The sequence below is a fragment of the Mastomys coucha genome, unplaced genomic scaffold (genome assembly GCF_008632895.1).
Source record: "Mastomys coucha isolate ucsf_1 unplaced genomic scaffold, UCSF_Mcou_1 pScaffold9, whole genome shotgun sequence".
Lineage (NCBI taxonomy): Eukaryota > Metazoa > Chordata > Mammalia > Rodentia > Muridae > Mastomys > Mastomys coucha.
In genome coordinates, this window is record NW_022196915.1 from 73,518,047 (window position 1) to 73,539,664 (window position 21,618).

Below are 21,618 nucleotides of genomic sequence, written 5' to 3' on the forward strand. Positions count from 1 at the left end.
GAATGGAGCTTCCTCTGTGTGTTTTGGGACTGGCTGCAGAGTTTTCGCCCAAGGTCTGCTCAGGGCATGGCTGGCCCAGACAGACAGGAAGGAACCTGACCTGGGCTGCAGGAGTTCCTATGTGTTTGGTCCTGCTGGTCAGATGTTGTTGGGACAGATGTTGTGTCCTCCTCACCTCTGATCCTGGGCGTGTTAGAGTGCCTGGAAGTGGAGCTTCCTCTGGGTCTTGTGGGACTGGCTTCGGAGCTTGTGCCTAAGGTCTACTTCTCCAAGAATTTTTTATAGCAGCTTTTCTGACTCTGATCAGAAAACCCATGAGCTATTCAGAGAGCTTTTAGAGTTTTTCCTAGCATGAGAGAGCTGTTTTGAGCAGAAAGCTGTCTCAAACAGACTAGAGAGCTTTGTATAGAGAGAGCTGTCTAGGGAGTCATCTTGAGCACAACTCAGCCTTCAGCTTGGACCAATGATTTGAGTCATGTGTTTTGAAGCTCCCAGACACCCCTTCTCTCAGGAACCCTTCTCCAAGTGGAAGATGGCCCTTGGCATATCTCAGCATAATAATTATAATTTGACGTGTATGTTCTTTAGTAGTAAAATTACTTGTTTTATTTTATTATTAATAGCCAATATTAGAAATGATATTTTGACAGTTAAAAGGAATGACATTTCCTTTTTACCCTCATGCAGTAAGATAAGCAACCTCGGAATTTCTTGTGGATACTTGTCCTAGAGTAAACAAATTAAATTGTTACATAAGAATCATCTAAACACATGCCTCTTAACCCTAATTTTAGACTAGAAAATTTTGCTTTTCTCTGTTTTTCTTTCAAAACTGAGATAAACTCATCTCACAGCTCTTAGGTCCAGTTCGACCTTCTTTCTATGTATTTTTCTAGCAGTTACTCTCACGGTCACATGCTTCTTTTCTAATGTCTTTTGACTTTCAGGAATATCAGTGACCCTGACTAAAATAGTTTAAAGGAAAAACAAGTCGTAAACATAGAAAGCCCAAAATCTTACTCCCCAAATATATTTCCATATCTAGCTAGTGGCAAGTCAAATTTGATTTATTTTGGCAACAAAATTTTCTTGAGTACACTCAATAAGGAACCTCAGCCTGCTTTGTTAATTAGGTGTCCATGTTTCTGTATTCTGATACTGTGTGAAGGCTGTGTCATACCCTGAGTAGCCATCAGAGAGCTGCTTTGGTCTCTGACATGCCTTTCTGTTGAGCATACTCATCCTGTGTGTCACCTGTCTTCTTTGTTCCCTAAGTCTTTATTCCTAGACAAATCCTAATGTTGGAAGAGTCTCCAAAACAGACTGAGTGTAGAGAGATGTCGCAGCAGTTGAGTGCTCGCTGGTTCTCCAGAGGACCTGAGTTCAGTTCCCAGCACTCATCAGGTGGATTACATCTGCTTATAATTCCAGCTCGAGTGATCTGACTTATGCACACACCCATGCCATACACCATACACACACACACACACACACACAACCTTCTCCATAAACAAAAATTAAAAAAATAAGAAGAAAGATTTCTATATTGAGTATGATTGTAAAAAATAAGACATTTGAGTATGTTTATAAGATAGATACTCTTAGGGAAAGTTTCTCATAAATCTAGTTGGCAGGCATTTGAAGCCTTGGGTATTTCTTTTTGTCATAATTAATAGATGGTTAGTGTGCATATAGAAACTTACCTAGGAATTCATTTTACTTTAAATGTCAAACATAGTACATCTGCTATGATGAGTTTTCTTGTATTTGCTTGCTCGTCATTTTGAATTTCAACTTATAATCTCTGACTTAGAACAAAACATCTTTTTTATTCTTGTTGACCTAAGCAGTTTATCTGACAATTCTCTTGCTTCTAGTAAGTGTTGGAAACATATAGCTACACAATAAATTGGCATTTAATGTCTAGAAAACAATGAAGGTAGTTTTCTTGCAATGTAGGAAATAGGTTAACCAAATGTTGTTAGTGCCCATCTTTGGAAATCTGGTGATCTCAGGCAATGCACAAGGACCTGAATCTTGATACTGATTTATGTCAGAACAAACAACCAAAAAAACTGAAATATGGTCATCAAAGATAAGCCATATATTTGGTAATACCATAGGCATTTTTTTGTGTGTGTCAGACAGTAAAAGAAAGTTATCTGTGTGTGTAATCTCCTCATTTGACATAGAATAAGTTAGCAGCTCTAAACTACTTTTATTTTGACTCACATCACTGCTTAACTTTTTAATGTGCTAACCAGGAAGACTTAATGGTAAATTACTAGAACTCAGAAGATGCTGAGAGATAAGAACACGGGATGAAGATAGGAGATGTTAGCATAGTAACCTTCTACCAATGTAAGTTTAGGCATTTGAAAAACAACTATCAATGCTGTCTTAATTCTAATGTGCGTGATGTTCTTCTGCCTTTTAGAAGCTAAGTCACAGCCACAGCACCTTCACCAAGGACAGCACAGAGTGTCGAACACTGAGCAAAATGGTGTAAAGGATGGCAGTCAATCAAGACATCTTCCTCGAAACGACACCAGGCAGCCAAGAAATGAGAAACCTCCTCGCTTTCAAAGAGACACCCCCAATTTGAAGTCAACCTTAGAGAACAGCGGATTATCTAGAAATAGAGGCTCCGAAAGACCGAGTAGTTCTTCAGGTTCTGATATGTGGGCAGAAGAGAGGATCAAGTGTGATAGGCTGTATTCTAGATCTGACAGAACTAAAGACGCTTTGTATCCTCTAGGATTTCAGCACAATGATGGTGCTTTTAAAAAGAGAGATAACTCCATGCAGAACAGATCAGGAAGAGGCCCTCTGTATGCAGAGGCAAAAGAACACCCACTTCCTCCAGAATTCGTAGATTATAGTAATCAAAAACGTGGGAAAAGAGAAAACCAAACAGGTAATCCTGATCATTTTTATGACAGGAAATCACGGACAATGAATAGTGAAGCTTTTAGTGGCCTAAAAATTGAAAAACATTTTAGTGTAAATACCGATTACCAGAATCCTATCCAAAGTAGTAGTTTTGTTGGTGTTCCGAATGGGGAAACAGAAATGCCTCTGAAAGGAAGACGCGTAGGACCGATTAAGCCAGCAGGACCTGTCACAGCTGTGCCCTACGATGACAAAATATTTTATAATAGTGGGCCCAAAAGAAGATCTGGGCCAATCAAGCCTGAAAAGGTGATAGAATCATCGATTCCCGTGGAGTATGCAAAACTGTGGAAACCTGGAGATGAATGTTTTGCACTTTATTGGGAAGACAACAAGGTATGAATGTCACAAACACGCTGCTCCATGTTATGCAATATTCTTGTGGGACTCTGTAGAAATTATCTGTATGTTATATTCTGTAAACATACCTGTTTTGAGCCCTTAAGGAGATTTGTAGGTATATAATTCATAAAACATTTAATATTTTTTTCTGTATGCTGAGGCAGAATTTGTTTTAGCTTACATATGGGAACCGTATGAAAAATAATTAAACTTAGTTCAGCCATAGTTCACATACTATTTGCTAAATTAGAAGTGCTTACTTTCTTGCAAATTTTACTCATTTCCAAGGGGGAAAATAATTTCATTGGTACAAAATTATGTGAGGTTTTCATTTAAAGAGAATATATATATTCAGCCTGTAAAAAAAAGAAATGCATATAAGCTAGTTTTCACCTTGTAATAAATGAATTAATACGTATTTGTTGCCTGAAAGGGACAGAAAAAAGCCATGGTGGGAATGGAGAAGATGGGGAAAAGACAGAAGAATAGAGTGATAAGGATCTTTTCAGAGCTGGGAGACTTGGTGGGCATGCAATGGAAGAAAACCCAGAATGTTGTTTTTAATTTTATGAGTTCAATGAGGATTTTGTGTAGTGTGTTTTAGTCATGTTTGTTACCTTTCCTAACTCCACTCCACTACTTGCTCCCTACTTACCCAACTTTGTGTCCTGTTTTTAAATTTTTTATACACGGGGAGCTGGAGAGGTAGCTCAGCAGATAAGAGCACTGGCTGCTAATCCGTAGGACCAGGGTTCAATTTCCAGCACACACATGGCACTCCATGGAGTCTGTAACTCCAGCCCCAGAGGATCTCATACCCTTATCCAGATATATACACACAGGCAAGACACCAGTGCACATAAAAAAAATCTTTAAAAAATATTATACTCATCAAGTCCAATTTGCACTGCCCACAGTGTTAGATGTGGAGTCTTTGACTACAGCATAGTCAGCTTACCAGGGAATTCATCCCTAAAGAAAACTGACTCTCAAGGCTCTTTGCATAGTTCTGTTTGTTTCTATTTGGTTGATTTCAGCCCTGAGTTTGATTATTTTGTGCCTTCAACTCCTTGTGGGTGAATTTGCTTCTTTTTGTTCTAGAGCTTTCAGATGTGCTGTCAAATTGCTGGTGTATGCGCGCTCCAGTTTCTTTTTGGAGGCACTTAAAGCTATGAGTTTTCCTCTTAGGGCTGCTTTCATTGTATCCCATAAGTTTGGGTATGTTGTGGCTTCATTTTCATTAAACTCTAGAAAGTCTTTAATTTCTTTATTTATTCCTTCCTTGACGAAGTTATCATTGAGTAGTGTGTTGTTAAGCTTCTACGTGTATGTGAACTTTCTATTGTTTATGTTGTTATTGAGGAGCACCCTTAGTCCATGGGGATCTGATAGGATGCAAGGAATTATTTCAATCTTCTTGTATCTGTTGAGGCCTGATTTGTGACCAATTATGTGGTCAATTTTGGAGAAGGTACCATGAGGTGCTGAGAAGAAGGTATATCCTTTTGTTTTAGGATAAAAAGTTCTATAGACATCTGTACAGAAGTAGAGGCTCACAGCCATCCATTGGACTGAGCACAGGGTCCCCAGTGAAGGAGCTAGAGAAAGGACCCAAGGAGCTGAAGAGCTTGCAGCCCTTTAGGACAAACAACAATATGAACTAACTAGTACCCTCAGAGCTCCCAGGGACTAAACCACCAACCAAAGAGTACACATGGTGGGACTAATTGCTCCAGCAGCATATGTATAGCAGAGGATGGCCTAGTTGGTCATCAATGAGAGAAGAGGCCCTTGCCCCTGTGAAGGTTTTATGCCCCAGTGTAGGGGAATGCCAGGGCCAGGAAGTGGAAGAGGGTGGGTTGGAGAGCAGGGGGAGAGGGGAGGGAACAGGGTTTTTTTTTTTTTTTTTTTTTTTTTTTTTTTTTTTTTTTTTTTAAATTTTTTTTTTCTTTGTTTTTTCGGAGGGGAAACTGGGAAAGGAGATATCATATGACATGTAAATAAAGAAAATATCTAACAAAAATATCTAGTAAAAAATTAATTAATAAAATGAAAAAAAAAGAAATGTTTACATACATATATATGCATGAAACAATTTAAAAAAAAGAAAAAGAGAACTGACTCTCCCTCTTGCAGCAACTATCAATGGCCAGTGGATCCTCCCATGCTCTCACAACCACTGTGAGTTCATATATAGACCTTACTGCCTGCTGTGTCCAGACAGAACTTCTTTAGTCATCCACTGCCTCTGTCTCTTTTTTGGCCCTTCCCCTTCCATGGTCCTTGATCCATGGGGGTAGGAGTATGACTTATATGCTGCACTTAGGACTGAACATTCCATAGTCTTTTGTTTGGTGTACCTTGGCCAATTGCTGGTCTCTTTGTTAATCACCATCTACTGTAAATAGAAGCTTTTCTCATGTGAGTTGATAGTTGCGGTAATCTATGGGTATAACAGTCTAACACTATGTCCGTCTAGCTGAATAATAGTAGTAGGTTCTACCATAGTGACTAGGACTTCTCCAACCATAGATTCTAAGCCCTGATAGTGCCAGGTATAGGTTTCAACTTGTGAAGTTGACCTTAGATCCAATTAAACAGTGGCTGGTTATACTCATTCTGTTCATGCCTCTTTTGTCCTATTGGGCATGTCTTGCTAGGGTAGTCATTATTGTTGTTGGCAGGGTTTATACCTAGATTAGATTGATGTTTACTTTTCTCCTATAGTAGTGTGCATAGCGCCTCTCAGAACTGTGAACATTAGCTAGTAGAAATGGAGCATCCAGGTTAGTAACAGCTTGCTATCTCCATGTCCTGTGACTTAAGTATGTACTCTCTTCAGCAGTAGGGTCTTACCATCAAGTTCTGGAGGGCAACCAGTGCCTGGCACTAACCTGTAATGTTTGGAGTCTGTGAGAACTCACTGGCCAACAATTGGAAAAGCACTAATCCATTCTTGGCATAGGGCTTTTGTTTGTTAGCTTGTGAATGGCTTATAAAGGGATTGTCTTCTTGCTATAGGGTCTTCTCTTTTTGTCTCTGTGTGTGTGTGTGTGTGTGTGTGTGTGTGTGTGTGTGTGAGAGAGAGAGAGAGAGAGAGAGAGAGAGAGAGAGAGAGAACACGAAGCATCTGAAGTATGCTAGCAGGTTACCATATGATTTTTTCTAAAGGTCTTTATTGTCCTTTACCCATGTTCCTTCCTGTTATTCCATTATTTTTATTTTATATTTCCTTCCAATTACTTCCCTTTCTACCTATTGGCCTTTACTACCTTCCAGATCTCTTTGGCTATTCCAGATGAAGCATGCATAGCTGATGATTGAAGCTAATATTCACAAATGAGAGAAAAATGCGACATTTGTCTTTATTAGTCTGGTTTACCTCCATTTACCTGTGAATTTCATAATTTTATTTTCCTTAATAACTGAATAATATTGAATAACAAATTTCCATTCTCCATTCCTAAGCTGAGAGACATCTAGGCTGAGTCCCCTTCCTAGCTGTTGCAGTGAGTAGAGCATTGGTGAGCACGGGCATCTCTAGTAGGGTGCAGAGTCCTCTCATTGTCCTTTCAGTCCCAAGTGATGTGGCTAGGTCTCATGGAAGATCTGCTCTCCCTCACCTCCACAGACTACACAGTTTGTCCTCTCACCAGCAGTGAGTGGCTGCCTTTCCCTCATTCATCCTGACACTTACTGACATTTGTTTTTTGGACCTTAGCCTTTCTGATGGGGATAAAATGAAAATAGTTTTAATTTCCATATCCCTGGTGATTAAGGATATTGAACATTTAAAAAAAATGTTTCTTGGCCATTTGTTTTTCATCTTTTAAGAATTCTGTTTAGTTTCATGCCCCGTTTTAAAATATAATTTCCAACTTTAAAAGGCTGTGCCGTTAGCTTCAAGGCTTGGAGTTGGAGTGGGACTGTGTGCCCAGCCTACCTTTCCTTGCTGGGAATTGGTGTGGCCTCAGCTTGCACAGGTTTTGTCCATACTGTCACAGCTGCTATGAGTTCATGCAGTGCCCTGCTCTGTCCAGAAGGCAGTGTTTCCTGCAGTCACCCACCACCGTGGGCTCCTTTGCCTCCCTGCGGCCTGGGAGGCTGGGTACAGTCTTTGTGTTACCGTTACGGATTAGCATTCTATGGTCTCTTACTCTCTTAAGTTTAATTAGTTGTGGATAACTGTGTTAATCGACATCTACTAAAATAGCTTCTCAGACTGATCTATGAATTTAACAAGTTAGAAGTTGGTTTAATATTGTGTTTATTTAGCAGCATAATAGTCTTTTTGGCAGAATAGTCATTTTCATAGTATTAATCTTTCAGTGAGCATGGGAATCTTTCCATTTTCTGGTCTCTCTCTCCCCCCCTAGGCTGAGAATATGTAGGTTGGTTAGTTCAGACTCTGCATACCCAAATGCCTCCTATAACTTGGCACACCTCAGTGTGTGTGTTGTAGGATCAATGACAGCATTTCTTTTCAATGAAACATTCTAGTTATTTATCATTATGGTAGCCTATACTTAATTGGTACTTTATCAAAATAAAGACTGATTAAGAATTTAGGAAAAAAACCAATGTGCTGAATTCATTTGTTGCATGGGTTGAATAGGTTTATAATGATAGTCCAGACTGTCGTAATAGTCAAAACATTTTGAGCTATTATAGTGTTCTAGAACAACTGGAGGATCTTTTAAGGTGATCACTTTCATATACACTGGCATGTATACTTTCAGATAGATGGGTGTCTTGGATTCTAGATTATACTCAAGTATTAAAAATTGGCACTATTCATAGTTACCCCGAAAGCTACCCAGCTTAAGAGGCATATTTAAGTGTTTTGTCAAGGAGATACAACTTTCACATTCTTTTTTTTTTTTTTTAAATAAAAGCAAAGATAGAAATGTAGGAAAAAAAATGGGCTATAACTACCATTAGGAAACCATATCTTAATTTTTACTATGATTATGTTTTGGAGATATTCAACAAGTATATTCTAATGTTTACATAATTCCTCACAATACTTGTTTCATTTTCATAGAAGAACTGAGAATTTGAGGCATTTTTCCATCTCTAATTACACTAAAATTAATTCAACTAATTTCTCCCTCTGGACTTGAATATTATAATAATAACCTTCAGATTGTTTTTCTTGCCTGCAATCTCAGATCTGTCAAGTCTTTCACTGATACTGCAGTACTATAATCCATTCCACTTAAAATCTTTTCCCTATGCATGAAATACAAGCTGTTAGTAGACCCTTCATTATATGGCAGTTATTACTTACCTAGTCCTCATTTTGTTGTTTGTTGAGCAGTCATGTCATATCATAATTACTTTAAAACTTCTATTTTGCTGTGTGCATGTTTGTGGCCCCATAACATCCCTTGAATATACTTGAGTTGGCTGAATATTCTTTGTCTTTAAATGTGTTCAATTGACACAGGAAGCTCTTCCTGAATTCTAAGCTTTTTTAAATAGCAAGCCATTACAACTCTATCGCACTAATTTCCACATTATAGAGAAGTTTTGTTGCTGTTGTTGTTTTAACATGGATAACTTTTATAAAACTATAGCTAGTTTTTAAAAAAGAAATTAAGTATATGGCTTTATTTGGTGCTAGGTTTCTTATAAGGCTTTTAACAACTCACTTCTGTGTCAGGGTTGTATTTTAGAGAGCTGAAGATAAAAACCAGATGAAGTGGGTCCTACACTTTCAGTTACATTATGGGATCAGAAGGGCTAAAGATTAAACTGTTGAGTTGCTAAGCAGGCATTTATTTTCCTAGGATACAGGATGACTGTTGAACTTATGTAAACTTAGGTAATTTGAAAAGTTTAAGACTGAAATATGTAATCAAACAACGCCCAACATAATAGTGAGTCTAAAGCAATAGAGGAAGGGAGGGAGGGATGGATGATACCCAAGCATGTTGCTCTAAAGTTATTAGCACCCAGACACAGGAGGAAACAGCAGGGACTAATTTGATACTTATGTGAGATGTACTAGTTGTTACTGTAATGCAAAAGGAACCAAGTTTTTCCTGGTACATACTTAGATAACTCAGCTTTTAGAAGAATGTGGAGAACATGAACTTTGTTATCTAGACACTGTCTTTGTAGGCAGCACTGATGTCCTGTTTCAAATTTCTTTGCTCCTTCAGTTTTACCGAGCAGAAGTTGAGGCCTTGCATTCTTCGGGTATGACAGCGGTCGTTAAGTTCACGGACTACGGAAACTATGAAGAGGTGCTACTAAGCAATATCAAGCCTGTTCAGACAGAGGCATGGGTACGTGATCCAAATTCTGTACAAAGGCTACTTTGAAGAAAATAAATAGCTCTAAAAGATTAGACATAGTCATACAAAATTGGCAAGTGAAAAATATTTTGTTTGAAATGGCTACTCCATCTAAAGATTACAACTTTATTGGAACTTAAAATGAATGCATTGCAATTACTTCCATGTATAATGTGTTGTTATATCATGCTTTGGAAATAGATACCCTTGCTTCCATGTTTCACAAATATTTGTATGTGTTTTATGCATATTTTCCTTTTCAAATTGTTACTTTAAATTTGGCTAAATTATGCCTAAAAGTTGTCAAATTTCAATCTCTATAGGATACATGCCTTGTTTATTATTTTAGGTAACTATATAATTAAGAACAGCACTTTAAATTATATATGGCTTTGTACATTGTTTACCACATACATATCTTTACACATATGTATATGTACAGAGTAACTAAATATTTCAACATAGTAATTACTTGATTAATTTTATTACCAGTTTGTCCAAACTGTGTAATAACTTTGATCATGTTAAGTTCGGATTTCTCTGGCCTCATAGAGCATGTGTTTTATAGGACTCTCCTGACTTTATACAGGGATTAACATCCACACGTAAGTACAGATAGCCATTAGACAAGTAGTGTCCTACAGTCTTCATTTTTAGTAATTTGTCGCAGTTTCCCTAAAGTGTCACATACAACAGAAAATCATATCACTTTGCCAGGAGCCCTCATCCCTCATCTTTGGATCCCTGCATTGTCCTTTCATGAGCTGCTTTCAGATTTGGTGTTTTAAGGTTTTTCTGAAATGTTTTTATTAGTGTCTTTATCCTCCAATATAAATAAAGCAAGAACAGAAACTCAATTGTAGCATTCAGATTCAGAGGCATGGATATTTGCCCCTTTTTTATTCAGGAAAAGCTGTCATTTATCATTTTACCTTATAGTATGACATCACTGTTGGTTCATTGGTTTAAGAGGGTATCCCCTTCAGCTTCATTATTCTAAAGTTTCAAAGTTTTTCTCTAAAAGACCAAGATAACCTAATTGTCTGAATTTTATTTTTCCTCTCTTCGGAAAACTCGCTTTCACATAGCTTTACTCTTCTTGGTCTCATGTGACAGCTATTTTTATTGCCCGCATTTTCTGTTAATACTTTCTAACCCAATTTTAATGGTAAAATTTATTATTTACTCACTCTGTACTTCTAGAAGTTGAATTATGGCTGGCTACTTTTACATGCTCCCAGTTGTTTTCAGTCATAACATTCAGTGTCAAAGTGGAAGTCATATTTTTAATGTAAAAATTATACTTGCTTTATCTAGAGGCTTACATGATATATGGTGGTCTCATAGAGCCCAGGCTGTACTCATCATGTAGCCAAGGATGACCCTAAACCAATCCTTCTGCCTCTACCTGTCAGTCCAGGTGTGAATACTTATGCTGGCTTCAAAGTAGAGTTTTTTTTGTAATTTAGTTTTAACTTTTTAGAAATCTTAGTGAGGGATTGATTTTTACTCTGTTCTCCTAAAGGAAGCATCTGCTTTTCTTCCTGTCTTTTTGCTCTTCTAGGGCAGTCAGTCAGACCTGATGACATGTGTTGTTCCACAGACACTCCCTCATTTAGAGGGATGTGGTCCTGAAGTGCTGCAGTCTGTACTGCCACATTTCGGCCTTAACAGTCTTCATGGCCCTTACCTTGATTTTTATTTGTGTAAACGTGGCTGAATGATAGCTTTATCAGATGTCAGAGCTGCTTTGCTGATTGTATTTGGAACCACAATATACTCTGTTGAATACTCATTTATGATTTACTTCCTCATATTTTAAAGCTGGAATGAGACATCTAAACTATTTTTCAGAAGCAGGATAAGATCACTGCATCTTCTGAAGGTTTTGCCATTCTTTTCCTCCTGTGTGCAGGAGGAAATTAATAATTAATTAATTAATTAATTAATGTATACTAGTTTGCATGCAGTTTGGACTGTGGATCTCACTGTTGAGGAAAAGGCAGCCATTCTTCTGTCTGCAAGAACAGTTACTTGAGAGAAACATCTCCTTGAAATATAGATGCCACCAGCTTAACATTTTCTCTTCTATTTGAGCAATATCTATGTGTGCATAGGTACATACATAAGAATCCACTGCAGCAATGCAATCTATGCAGATGTCAGTACATGTGATGTAGCATCAAGGTAGAATTCTCTTAGCTCCGAGAGTATTTGTGTCACAGTCTATGAGCACATTTCTTCCTGTACCTTGGGATCGTCTCAAGGTTAAGTTACAAAGCTTTACAAAATTATAAGCAAAATATCTACTGTACAGTACAGACTTTTAAAGGGCTGCAGAGGACAGAGAACTGCTATGAGGTCTTAGCATAGCTGTTCATTTACACTGTGCAATATCGAACTTTCAGCATTTACTTTCTTGCAATACATATGTGTATATTTTTATGTAAAATACTATGTTTATTTGATTAAGATTTATGTTTGTTATTGGCACAAGGTGTTGGAAAATCGCCTCTTAAGTTTTTTAAAAATACCAGTGATCATTTAGCAAAGGTATGTTTCTCCAGTAAAGTGCAGAACAATCAAAAATGGCTTGCATAGAAACCAAAAAAGCCTTTATAAAAACCAGTTGCTTGTACTGCTTCTCAGTGATGTAAGGATAAATCAGCAGGTAAAAAGCATGAACTATTGAGAGACTTACAGACTGAGTTAATAGTTGGTTGTATGGAAAATTAAAATAAAACTTAATGCTTTAAATCTAAGTGTTAATGTTTTTCTCATGAGGTTTAGGGGTTACTTATCTTACTTATGTTGGTTGCCAGATATTTATTTATTTCCCTTTCCAATCTGGATGTGCCCACCTTTTTATTTCTAGAATATATTCAGGGATGATATTTTAGATACTCAAAATACATGTTCTGATTTCTTTGAAAATGATTTATTAAACATCTTGTTACTTTAACCTTGACATTTTGTTGTTATTACAACTAGATTATATCTAGATCTTTTTACTACTGTAAGACATTAGGTATTTTTTATTTTCTAATTTTTTTAATTGGAAATAGATTTTTTTCATACAGTCTATTCTGATTGCAATTTCCACTCCCCCAACTCCCTTCAGATCTTCCCTACATCCTTTCCTACCCAAATCCTTATCCATCCTTCCTTCCTTCCTTCCTTCCTTCCTTCCTTCCTTCCTTCCTTCCTTTCTTTCTTCCGACCTTCCTCTCATTAGAAAAACAGGCATCTAGAAATAATAATAAGATAAAATAAGTTTTATTTTAATATCTATCTTGTAATGAACTTCCTATTTATTTCTTATAACATGCTAGTTATAGTCTATTTTTAACTATATAAGTGCTCCAGCCATTTTCCTCCACTCTTCTTTCTTTAGAACTCTATATCATCCCCAAAACAACACAGTAAACATTCTAAAATAAAATAAATAGAAAACAAGTTTCTTTTTATTTTGTGTTCGTATGTTGTATGCTGATATGCTCATGTGTGTGTTATTGAAACAATATAGAGCTATCTTTATTTTAGCAAGATAGTTGATGCATTATGGAAAATACATGGAAAAAACATTATATTCATTCATTAATCCTCTCTATTGTATGAGAAAACATTAGCAAGAAAATCTGCTAATGGTCCTCACCGCAGGCCCCTTCCTAATTGGTTCCTTTGAACTCCAAAACTAATAAGAGAAAACCACAAGTTGCCACAGGCAGTTTGGAAAACCTGTAGAATAGTTGGCTGCGTTGCACAGATTCACCCTTCTTTTTCCTGGAGTTGTTTCTGAACTTCACACTTGAGCACTGCTGTCTCCTGCACCTTCAAGACTTAGAGCCTGTGAGACTGTTAATGTCCTAAGAGGTGTCTTGGAGCATGCTGCTATCCAAGTGTTCACAACAAGTACTTCTGTCAACTGCTGTTATTCCAACCAGACAGTCAGTGTTGTGGTGGTAATAGTTAATTCTTCAACCTTACTATGCACATGGTCTTGGACAGTAATTCTGAAAAGTGGCAGATGGATTGTAGAGAATCATCCTGTTCTGTGTCTTTCTGTGGGGTCATTTAATAAATCAGCAAGTACTCCTTACATACCTCCAGGCTAAAAGCAGTATTTCTATAATGAATATCTATTAACCCAGAAAAATCTCCACCCTGTACACAAAAGTAGGAGACTTATTCCCATTATGTGGAGATATCTTCATTGTAAGTCTTTTTCTTGCCTCTTGTACTCTTAAAGCAAGATTCCAGTAGGTGAGTCTTTATTCCACTTTAGTTAAGACAAAATTGTTGTTGAAGAAAGTATAGTAATGAACTTATGAATTAAAAACCATTCTTTTGCTGGAGCTGACAGAATGACTCAGTGGATAAAATGCTTTTTGTAAAAGCCTGAGGACCTGAAGTTTGTTCCCCAACACCCATGTAAAAAAACCAGTCATACAGTTTCACATCCTTAATCCACGGGCTAGGAATTGAAGACAAGAGAATCCTGGGCTCACTGGACAGCCAGTGAAGTTCAGCAAGAGTTTATCTCCCAAACTAAAGTGTAAAGTGATAGAAGACTGTCGCATCTACCTTCAGTCTCCCTGTATATATGCACAGGAATGTACATATATATATATATGTACAGGTATGCAAGGAGTATACATACACACACACACACACACACACACACACACAAACACAAACAGATACGAACATACAGGCATACAAAATACTAATGGAAAATAAAAATGCATTTTCCTATTTTTCTATTTATTTCAATGTTGCATCCATTGTCTTGTCTGATTTTGGATTTTTAATGCAAAATATTGTCATGCTGTCCAAGCTGGCCTTGAGTTCTCCTGGGCTTAAACAATCTTGAGTAGGTAGAAGTATAGGTATATTGTATGGCCTTGCTTCCTATTTAAACGATAAAATTTAGCCTGGCTAGGTGTAGTATGCTAGAAATCTCAGAATTCTGGAGGCTGAGACAGGAAGTTGACAAATTCAGGATCACATTCATTACTTACTCCGCACCACCATCCTCAGTTACATAATTAGACTCTATCTGAGGTTTTAGTTTTGAAATAACTTTGGGCAAGATTTTTTTTTTCCTTCAATGATAGCATCCTGGAAAACACATTTAAAAGTTACTCTTTCAAATTCAAATAGCATTCATAAAAGCCATAAATTATTCCACTAAAGATACTTTCCTGAAAAAAAAAAAAGCATAGAGGAACAAGGAAAACGCCAACTTAGGTACTGATAAGGGAGCTAAAGCCTTCGGACAGATGGAACAGTGACTTAAAGAAGCGTGGAGTGTAAGGACAAGGCATGTGAGCAATTTAACTAGGCTGTATGCAACCTGTGCAGGATATCAAAGTCATAGCAGACATTAAAGGGATGACAATTGTTATACAAATTATTAACTTCAAAAGCTATTAGAGTTATGTAGCAGTGAGGCTTTGACAATTAGTACTTAGTCTAAATGCCTGTTTGATTATAGACTTGCCATCCTTGCTGCTAAATTCTTTGATAAGTTAGTGCCCATATTAATGCTAAAAACAAAATTTGCCTTGGCCTTTGAAGACACTAAAGCATGTTTTGTTTTGTTTTTTCACTATATTTTGGGAAACTTGCAAAGTTTACCATATGGACAGTGTTCATTTTTTTTTTAATGGTATAAAGTCAGAAGCAGACTGTTTGTCTAGTTTAAACCTAAAACATCCTTTTAAATCATGGACCCAGAGCTTCATCTGTGTTTGCCTTTTAATGTTTTTAATTAATCTTAATGATGCTGGTGTTTGAACCCTGATCCATGCATACTGTAAGTACATCATTCCACAGATGAACTACAGATGGGGTTTAAGCTTCTCTTTAATACATCTATTATATTTGATGTGATTTGCTTACTTCTTTTTTATCTGTTACCCAGCATCATATTGATTCCTACCAGACGTTGTGGGCTGTACCTGAGCCCTTTATTGGAGTTCAAAAGCAGCTAACATGGGAGAAGGACCTCATTCACTCGTCCATATACTTTCACAAATACACAGTCCTAAAACTGTTTGTAACCCTTGAAACTCAGAATCAGTGGTAGAAGATAAAGTAAATAGAATATTATGAAAACCTTGAGGCTTAGCCATGACCCACTTAGAGTGTACTACAGAGGTATTTTATGCTATCATTGAGATTATATAATTTTCAGGATCTATAAAATAGTCAAATTTTGATAAAAAAATGTTGTGATCTCTTTAAGCCATATTTAAAGACCTTTTCAAACAGTTTTAAACTAATTTGAGGTGCCTTTTATTAATCAGTAAAAGTATAGATTATATTATTGTATTTTTTTTTTCTGAAGTGAGATACCTCACAAAATGAAGTAACATGGTAGGTACTAGCAATCCCATGATGCCTTATTTTAAAGTTATTTTAATGATACTCCTCAGGTTTGTTCCTAACTTTAATTAGAGTTTTTAAAGTAATTTATGTCAGAAATTAAACATTAATATCACATATCAGGTTAGCATAAAGTTGCCTTTTTGCATATTCGAATAATTCTAGGAGACATTATATTAATCTATTATCATTTAAGACTCTCCTTTACTGCTGCCAGCCTAAAGTATGGGCTTATGAATATATTATGTTGGTTAATTAAGGAATGAATTTATGACTATCATCTACTGAATCCAATTTTTTAACATTTTCCTTGAAAGCAGTTTTTATGGATATAGTGGATGAGGGCACAGCTGAAGGACCTGGAGTTGTCATGTGTACTTTTTTTTCTCCCTCTGACACCTGAGTCAACAGGTTATTCTATGTGTAAATACTGCCTGTCTGTTTGCCTTGAAGACATGATTTCACTGTTGTAAGTTCTACCATCCCTTTTCAAATATATGCAAAGTATATTTGCTAATCTCCTTATTGCCTAGGAAATCAAGTAGCAAAATAAATAAATATGAGCCATATTTTTGTTAAGTTTTTTTTCTGTTCCTGAAATTTCAGCCTTATGTTGGAAATGTGCCTTAACAGTATTAAATGATATTTCATTTTAAAGATTCTGTTAAATTGGAAGGTCTGATTTTCTTGAATTAAGTTTCTGATGAATTCTGCATCTGTAATGACAGACAATATTGTCCCTCACTGTGTGCCATAGACTCAGTTTCTTTTCAGTTGAATTCTGTTGGTGTAGCTTTAGTCTGTCCTTAGTCAGTGATGTTGATGAAGCCTGATAATATTCAGCAATGAATACTCTATATATTTGATTTTATAATAGAGTGAGTTGTGAATAATCCATTTCTTTTAAATTTTTATGTTATTTTTGCTTCCTTATTTAATGTTATTTATATTTTCAGCCATCTTTGATTTCACTCTATTTCCTAAACATTCTTTCTTTGATTTTTGTCTTAATTTTTTTGAATCATCTGCTAGGCTGATTCCTTGTGACTTAACTCACAAGTGTGGGTATACTACTGGACTAGTTCTGTCTATTACAGAATCATATACAGTAGGTTTTATCATCATGTTTCTAGCGAAGAGCAGACTTGTCCCAGACTTGCGGGAAGCACTTTGGTGCTCCAGTTTCCACTTCTGTTAAATTTGGAAACTCCTGGCAAGTGTTACTTACACTCTGGCTTGAAATGACTCCCTCATGGCCTGTCGTTGGCTTAGAGCTCCAGTCAAAAGGCAAAGAAGCTGCTGCAACAGTGAGTGGCATTCAGTGGCCTTCACACTGGAGGGAGAGGTTCTAGTCAAGCAGCCCAGAGCAGCAGCCTAAGAAGGCTAGTCACTGTGCATGTGCTACCTCATGCCTGAACAATCTAGTTTCCTCAACTATGTTCTGGGGACATGAGTACTTATACAAATTTGGAAAATGTGAGTTAAGTCTGTTTTCTGTTAGAGTTTCTGTGATTTGATGTCAAATTAATAAGAACTTTAGGTCTACCAAATATAGAGCTTCATAGACTCACTTGCTCATGCAACTCTTTAGTTCCCCTTTCCTGAGAACCTGTGCAGCATAACTACTTCTCTCCCTTGCTTTCATATTTCCATCTGTAAAATGGCCCTAAATATATAAAACCAGTGTTCTCCAACATTCCAAGGTTTTACCTTATGTCAACAAAGGACAGAATATATTTCCTAAAAAAATGCTAAGATACTTTCTGTCCTCATGTTTTTAGTAATTGGATTTTATTGCATAAAGGGGATTATTTTATTTTTATTTTATCTAATTCTGCAAGTTTTTAAATATGAATTTTAAGACATTGTTCCTTGGGAAGATTTCTGTTGTAACATTCCTGATAAGGCTTTGTCTGAAAACTGACCTAATAGTCCATATTAGGATTCCTACAATGAGGTATTTTCATATTGGTTTTTCTCCAACAATCTAGCTTCTATTATTTTGTTAAGCTACCATTGGTTACTAAATAAAAAAGTGTCCGAATCAGTTAATTCAACTGGGCATTTCTAAATGGAGAGGCGGCTGACAGGACCACAGAGCTTCCGCCATCAGCATTGGCATGGTTCCCTGACTCGTAGCTTAGTATATTCTCCCAGGTCTTCATACACTCATTAGAAGTTGTTACTTTAAGCCTTAGGAAAGAGACTCTTGGTCTTCTTTTCAGGGTCTCTTGTTCCTGTATGCCTAGTACCATTCCTTAAAAAAGATGAGTGCATGATCCAGAGTTTCATTTCAGAGTTTATTTCTAAGATCTTTTGGAGGAGGAAGGGTATTCTTACATAAAACAAAAACAAAAAACAAAAACAAAAACAAAAACAAAAAAAACCCTCTTTCCGGGTACTTAAAAAAGGAGTCAGAATTGACTGTTGGATACAGATGGTAGAATATAAAAGGAACCATATAAATAATCAGTGATCGTATACTGTAAGTGCTATCTTTCCTAAAACTGACAGCATCAGAGTTTTAAATTTATATAAAAACTGAGTCAGGACTCACACAGTGAAAGTCAGTAATTACTCAGTAATGAATATAATTGCAGTATCAAAAACTCCTTCCAGGATACCAGACCTAAACATCACAGCTCCATATGGTAATTTTTCCCAAGGACTGTGTTATTTTTGTGTAAAAGGCTGTAGTCAGTTTGGAAAATAGGTTGCTTGTTTATGTGATGTGGGAGGTCTATCTTCTGTCTAGTACTGGTAAGATGACCATCAGGCTGTAATGGAAGTCTGGCAACATGGCTCTGGGTTACAGTTGCTGAAGCTCATTCATTCCACATGAAGGGATAGTGTGGAGAAACTAACCTTGGAAGTACAATATTGGTTTTCTGAGACTCTGATTTTTTTGATAATCCCTGATTTTTTAAAAATTATGAATAAATATATCTTCTTTTTTCAGATGGTTATTAGGATATTAGGATTACTCCTTTGAGTTATGATTTACAAAGAGCTTATTATGCAAAGCATGGGATTATAATTTAGCTTAATTTAGCTCCATATGGTTCAAACTCTAAAAATTGTGATCATATAATCTTTTAAGTGTTGATAATTATTTTTAGTATCACTTAATGAATGTCTTAGGACTACATAATAAACACTTATCTTAGAAGACTTAGGTTAAAAAAAAAAGTTTGCAATAATATGTAAAAAGTACAGAAACATGTTTTCTGATAAGATGGCCAAAAGACTCCATCAGTATTTTCAAATATGAAACAAGTCTTAAACATTTCAAGAGCTCAGTTTAATACTTAAAACTTTTTGTATCTTTTAGGTGACTCCCCCTCCTATTTACCGCCCTTCTCTGCCTCTCGTCTTCCTCCTTGTCCAAGCCTTTTCCCCGTTGCTTTGTCCCCTCCTTTAGCCTTCTCATTTTGAAGATATCAAGTGATTGACCATTAGGGTGGACACTTTCCAGCTCAGACAGCACTGTGCTTCTGCTGTCTGATTAAAGTAGTATTGGAGGCTTGGACAAACAGCTCATGGCTTTGGGGTGAAGACCTTCCTATCCTTCCTGCTGTCATCTGTATAAATGCATGCTTTGCATGTAACCCTACCTGTTCTCAGAAAGACAGTCAGGGTCTGAGATGTGTGTAGACTTAACTGCAAAAAGGCCCAGAAATGATGAAAAGGTAGCAGAGGTGCAGGCAATTTGAATTGTATACTAATATTCTTAGGACATTAGAAAAGCAAATGCGATTTCTCATTGAATTTGTTTGTATTTTGTTAGAAATGCAAGTAAGAAATTAAGATATGTTTTCTTAGGAAAAGTTAAAGTATTATTCTCCAAGATAGATAGTAGAAAGTCTAAAGAAATGTAATTCTAAAACACAACACTAAAAGTATTTTAGACATAATATAGAAAATGTGGGATATGAAAAAGACAGTGTATGGACTTTCATTCTGATGATTATAATTTTTAAAAATGGCATTAACCACTCAGTTAATAGATTATGTGGGTGAGAGGTGGTTTCTCACTGTGGGACACTATTGGTAGGTTGGTGTCTTGGCTCTTCATCGGTTTTCAGAATCGTTCTTGCAGTATAATTTAAATGTAACTGAACCTGCTCAACAAAACAGTGAGCAAACTGCTTTAAAAAACTTGTCAAAACGAAAGTTTTGTTTTCTGAAGTGAGACTTACGATGCGTTGAGATTTCCGTGAATTTTACCTAAATGGCACTGTGCAGGGAGATGTAACTTTGGCCGTTCCCATTTATTGCCATTCTTGAGTCCAAGGTTGGCAAACACTTTGAGTCTCTGCTCAATCCTGAAAGGATCTGGTGGGAAGGGTCGCAGGAAGAGTAAAATGTCTGCTCTGCTCAGCCTCTGAAAGAAGGGCCAGGGCAGGGCTGGTTGTGGGCAAATTACTTCCACCTCCCTTTTTGCCCCTGCTTCAGCTCCAGGGGAGCTGGGAGTGCACAGGAGGAATCAGAAGACCTGGGTTCCAGTCCCGGCTCTGCCACTTACTGCCTTTGTGACTTTGGGTAAGTTACTTGACATCTCTGAGTCTCAATTTCACTACAGGATGTTGTGAGGATTAAATACTATGGTCTATAGAAATGTGATTTGTAGCCTCCCAACATCTGTAGAGACGATTTTTATCACCATGGCCTTGGCCTCCTCCCTGTTCCTCTCAAGTGTTCTGACATGTGCCATCTTGAAGACGTCCAGATGACTCCACTCCCTTTGCTTCTCCCTTGCCCTCTGCACATAGGAACCGTTGGTCCTGCCCTCTGCATGTTTCTCACAGTGTAAAACTACATGGACTAATCTTCACGCTGGACTGCGGGATAGTCTTATACCTTCTCACCCTCCTTTCACCTCTCTTTAATCTCAGAATTGCATGCTTATCAGCATCAAAGAGCAAGTCTAATGCATGAAGATTCAGGGAGTATGGAAGAGAAGGACTTAGGTAGATGGAAGGCCTTTTAGTCTTGTTCCCACTTCCTTTGTTATGCAGGTTGACTGGGACAGCTGAGCTTAGAAGTTCCTCCCTTTCACTCTCTGTGTGGAGATAAGTTCCTCAGAGGTCTCACTGAAAACCTAAATCCTTAACCTGAGGAGAACTATAGAGAAGCTCTGTCTTTGGTCAGCTCTTTTAGGAGTACATGGTACCGCTTCTTCTGTTAGGAAATGGCTGGCCTACCCTCACCCACCTTAGTTGATAATGTTTGCCTTTCTGGATGTTCAGTCATGAAGGATGCATGGAACTGAGGACTATGGTATGCTTTCTGGATCACACTTCAGACTGAAGAGTCTTTATAGGGCTTAAGGAAAGCGTAGTGTTCTGCTTGGTCCCACAGTCCAAGAATGCTTGGTCTGGAACTGTAAATAACAGTAGCCATTTACCATGGATTGCTTGCCATTAATGCCTGATTGCCATACAGCATAGTAACACTCATACCATTACTAGATTGATTTTATTAAGAATTCTGCCTTTTTTTTTAGCCTTGAACCATTGACTTACACTTCATATGGTTTCTTGCTGAAGTAGCAGTGCCATCTTTTATTACAAAACCGTGGTGACAAATGCAGGTTGACACAATAAACACTGCAGTTTAGATTTATCAGTCA

The 21,618-nt window shown here is 37.1% G+C and overlaps 1 protein-coding gene across 2 annotated transcripts in view; it reads left to right on the plus strand.

The window, feature by feature from the left end:
• Nucleotides 1-21,618, plus strand: part of Tdrd3 (tudor domain containing 3) — a 127,391-nt gene that overhangs the window by 85,597 nt on the left and 20,176 nt on the right. For both annotated transcript variants that reach the window (XM_031362436.1, XM_031362437.1), the window contains 2 exons: nucleotides 2,438-3,288; nucleotides 9,462-9,587. In XM_031362436.1, coding sequence (XP_031218296.1) covers nucleotides 2,438-3,288; nucleotides 9,462-9,587 — 977 coding nt within the window. The remainder of the gene's footprint in view (nucleotides 1-2,437; nucleotides 3,289-9,461; nucleotides 9,588-21,618) is intronic.